At 34.9% G+C, this 3056-nt stretch overlaps 1 protein-coding gene across 1 annotated transcript; it reads left to right on the top strand.

Moving 5' to 3' along the window:
* The first annotated feature begins 1085 nt into the window (after positions 1–1085).
* On the top strand, positions 1086–2726 carry LOC140982107 (uncharacterized). The gene is made up of 3 exons (XM_073448523.1): positions 1086–1413; positions 1802–1957; positions 2536–2726. The coding sequence occupies exons 1-3, from the start codon at positions 1086–1088 to the stop codon at positions 2724–2726; spliced, it is 675 nt and encodes a 224-aa protein (XP_073304624.1).
* The last annotated feature ends 330 nt before the right edge of the window (positions 2727–3056 follow it).

Raw genomic sequence — 3056 nt, forward strand, 5'->3', positions numbered from 1 at the left:
CAGCGAAATGGCATTGTCGAACGCAAGAACAACACATTGCAAGAAATGGCTAGGGTGATGCTAGCTTCGAAGAATATTTCAAAGTGTTTTTGAGCAGAGGCCCTTAATACAGCTTGCCATATTTCGAATAGAGTGTATTTGAGAAGTGGTTCAACCATGACTTCTTATGAAATAATCATGGGAAAGAAGCATAATCTTAAATATTTTTATGTTTTTGGTTGTGTTTGTTATACTTTGAATGACAGAGATCAACTTGCAAAATTTGATTCAAAGAGTGATAAGTGTTTTTTTTAGATATGCCACTAATAGTCAAGTTTATTGCATGTTTAATTTAAGAACTAGGACTATTATGAAATCTATTAATGTTGTTTTTGATAACTGTGCTGCAGATTTCAAAAAGAAAATAACTAAAGATGATGTGGAAGACCTTCTGGAAATTTCTATATTACTGGAAAATGCAGTTGTTGCCCCGATGTTGCAAACCTAGCACAACACGTGACACTGAAGTCACTGAATCTGAGGAAGAAACACACATTGATGATGATGTATTAGATGATGGACAGAATATTCCAAGTAAAATTCAAAAAAACCATTCATCATCTCAAATAATTGGAAATATGCATGGAGATGTTCAAACTCGAAAGAAAGAAAAAATGGATTACCGCAAGATGAAAGGACTTAAATGCATGAGCTCTATGTACTCACAGGTCATATTTCATGTTATATATCCAATTTTGAACCCAAAAATATTGATCAGGCTTTAAAAGATGAATTTTGGATTAATGCAATGCTTGATGAGCTTGAACAATTTATTCGAAATGATGTGTGGTATTTGGTTCCACCTCCTAACCATGGTAATATAATTGGTACAAAATGGATTTTCAAAAATAAAACTGATGAGTCGGGAAACATCATTCGAAATAAAGTAAGGTTGGTTGCTCAAGGGTACACACAGGTTGAGGGCGTTGACTTCGATGAGACCTTTGCTCCTGTAGCCCGGATTGAGTCAGTTCGACTATTGCTAGCTATTGCATGCTATATGAAAATCAAACTTTTTCAAATGGATGTCAAAAGTGCTTTTTAAAATGGAAATTTTGTGTGAAGAAGTGTATGTTAGACAATCTAAGGGTTTTGAGAATCCACATCTTTTGGATCATGTTTACAAATTGAATAAGGCACTTTATGGTTTGAAGCAAGCACCACATGCGTGGTATGGAAGATTGACAGAGTATCTACTTGAAATTGGATTCAAACGAGGTGAGGTAGAAAAAACTTTTTTTATTCAGAAATCCAAATGTGAGATTCTTATTTGTCAAGTTTATGTTGATTATATAACATTTGGTTCTTCATCTCAAAAGCATACTGATGATTTTGTTGAGTGTATGTCATCTACTTTTGAAATGAGCATGGTTGGTGAGTTGAGTTTATTTCTTGGTTTTAAAATTAAACAAGTGCATGATTGCATCTTTCTATGTCAAAGTAAATATGCTAAGAATTTGGTTAAGAAATTTGCAAATGAAACACCAAACACATGAAGACACATATAGGCTCGATTTTAAAATTGTGCAAAGATGATGTTGTCGAAAGTGTTGACAACACTTTATACCGCAACATCATAGGTAGCCTCCTGTATTTGACAGCCAGTCGACCTGACATCATGATTAGTGTATGCTTGTGTGCTAGATATCAAGCCAATCCTAAAATCTCTCATCTAAAAGCTGTGAAGCGTATCCCACGTTATATAGCAGGAAGTATTGATTTAGGATTATGGTACACTCAAAAACCAATTCGAATTTGGTAGGATTTTATGATGCTGATTGGGCTGGTGACTTAGATGATAGGAAGAGCACATCTGGATGCTGTTTTTATCTTGACAATAATTTGATCTCGTGGCATAGTAGGAAGCAAAATTGTATTTCACTTTCAACTGCTGAATCTGAATATGTGGCAGCTGGAAGTTGTTGTTCTCAACTTTTATGGATGGACCAAATGGTAAAATACTATGGGCTTAAGAGTGAAACTTTAATTGTGTACTGTGATAATTCTATGCAATCGATATTTTAAAAAATCTAGTACAACACTCTCGAACAAAACACATTGACATCATACATCACTTTATTCGATATTTAGTAGAAAAAAGATTGATTCGAATTGAATTTGTTGGTACAAATAACCAACTGACTGACATATACACAAAAGCATTAGATTTTGAGAGATTCTCCAACCGTAGGAAATCTCTCAGCATATGTTCTGCCTAAACATTCATAGATGTTCTCTCAGATGTTACAACATCTTGGACAACACCTAACATGCACGTGCATTTTTAGGACTTAGACATTCTGTATTACATTCATATTGTGATATATTGTGTTGAACTATGTTGCATAGTTTTCCGATGCACTAACAATTCCTTGTTCTATTTTAAATCTTCACACTTATACATGTGAACTCTGTCACAAAGGATTTAAAGAATGGTCACGTGACTCTGACCAATGTGACAAGTAATTTTTTTTTGAAAAAATGGGTCTGTGTCAGAAAAGAAAGATGGAAAAAGCTACCTAAAGGATCACAATGAAGGCTGCGCTTTTGGCGTGGGAGAAACCCCTTCTGAAATTAACACAGAAATAGAAGAAAATAGAAAAAGTTACCTAGAGGAGTCCAGTGAAGACCGTTCTTCTAGTGTGAAAGCTACCACTTCTATGTTCAGAAAATTGTTTAGTCACTGAGTGTGAAAAAAAAAATCAAAATTGTTTATTCATTCCAGCTGATATTTCTGAGTTATTTTGAAAAGCCGATTCAGATTCTTGATCGTAAAGAAAAGCAACTCAGAACGAAGACGATTCCGCTCGTGAAAGTTCAGTGGAGTCGTCATGGCACTGAAGAAGCTACTTGGGAGACTGAATCAGACATGAGACAGAAATACCCAGAGTTATTCCATTGATGTGAGTTCCTGTTTAGATTCGATTATACATATATGATTTGATATGATTTGACTGCCTGTGATTTCGGGGACGAAATCGTGTCTTAGAGGGGAAGAATTGTAATGCCTGAGATTT

Source organism: Primulina huaijiensis, chromosome 8 (assembly GCF_012295235.1).
Source record: "Primulina huaijiensis isolate GDHJ02 chromosome 8, ASM1229523v2, whole genome shotgun sequence".
In the NCBI taxonomy this organism is placed as follows: Eukaryota; Viridiplantae; Streptophyta; class Magnoliopsida; order Lamiales; family Gesneriaceae; genus Primulina; species Primulina huaijiensis.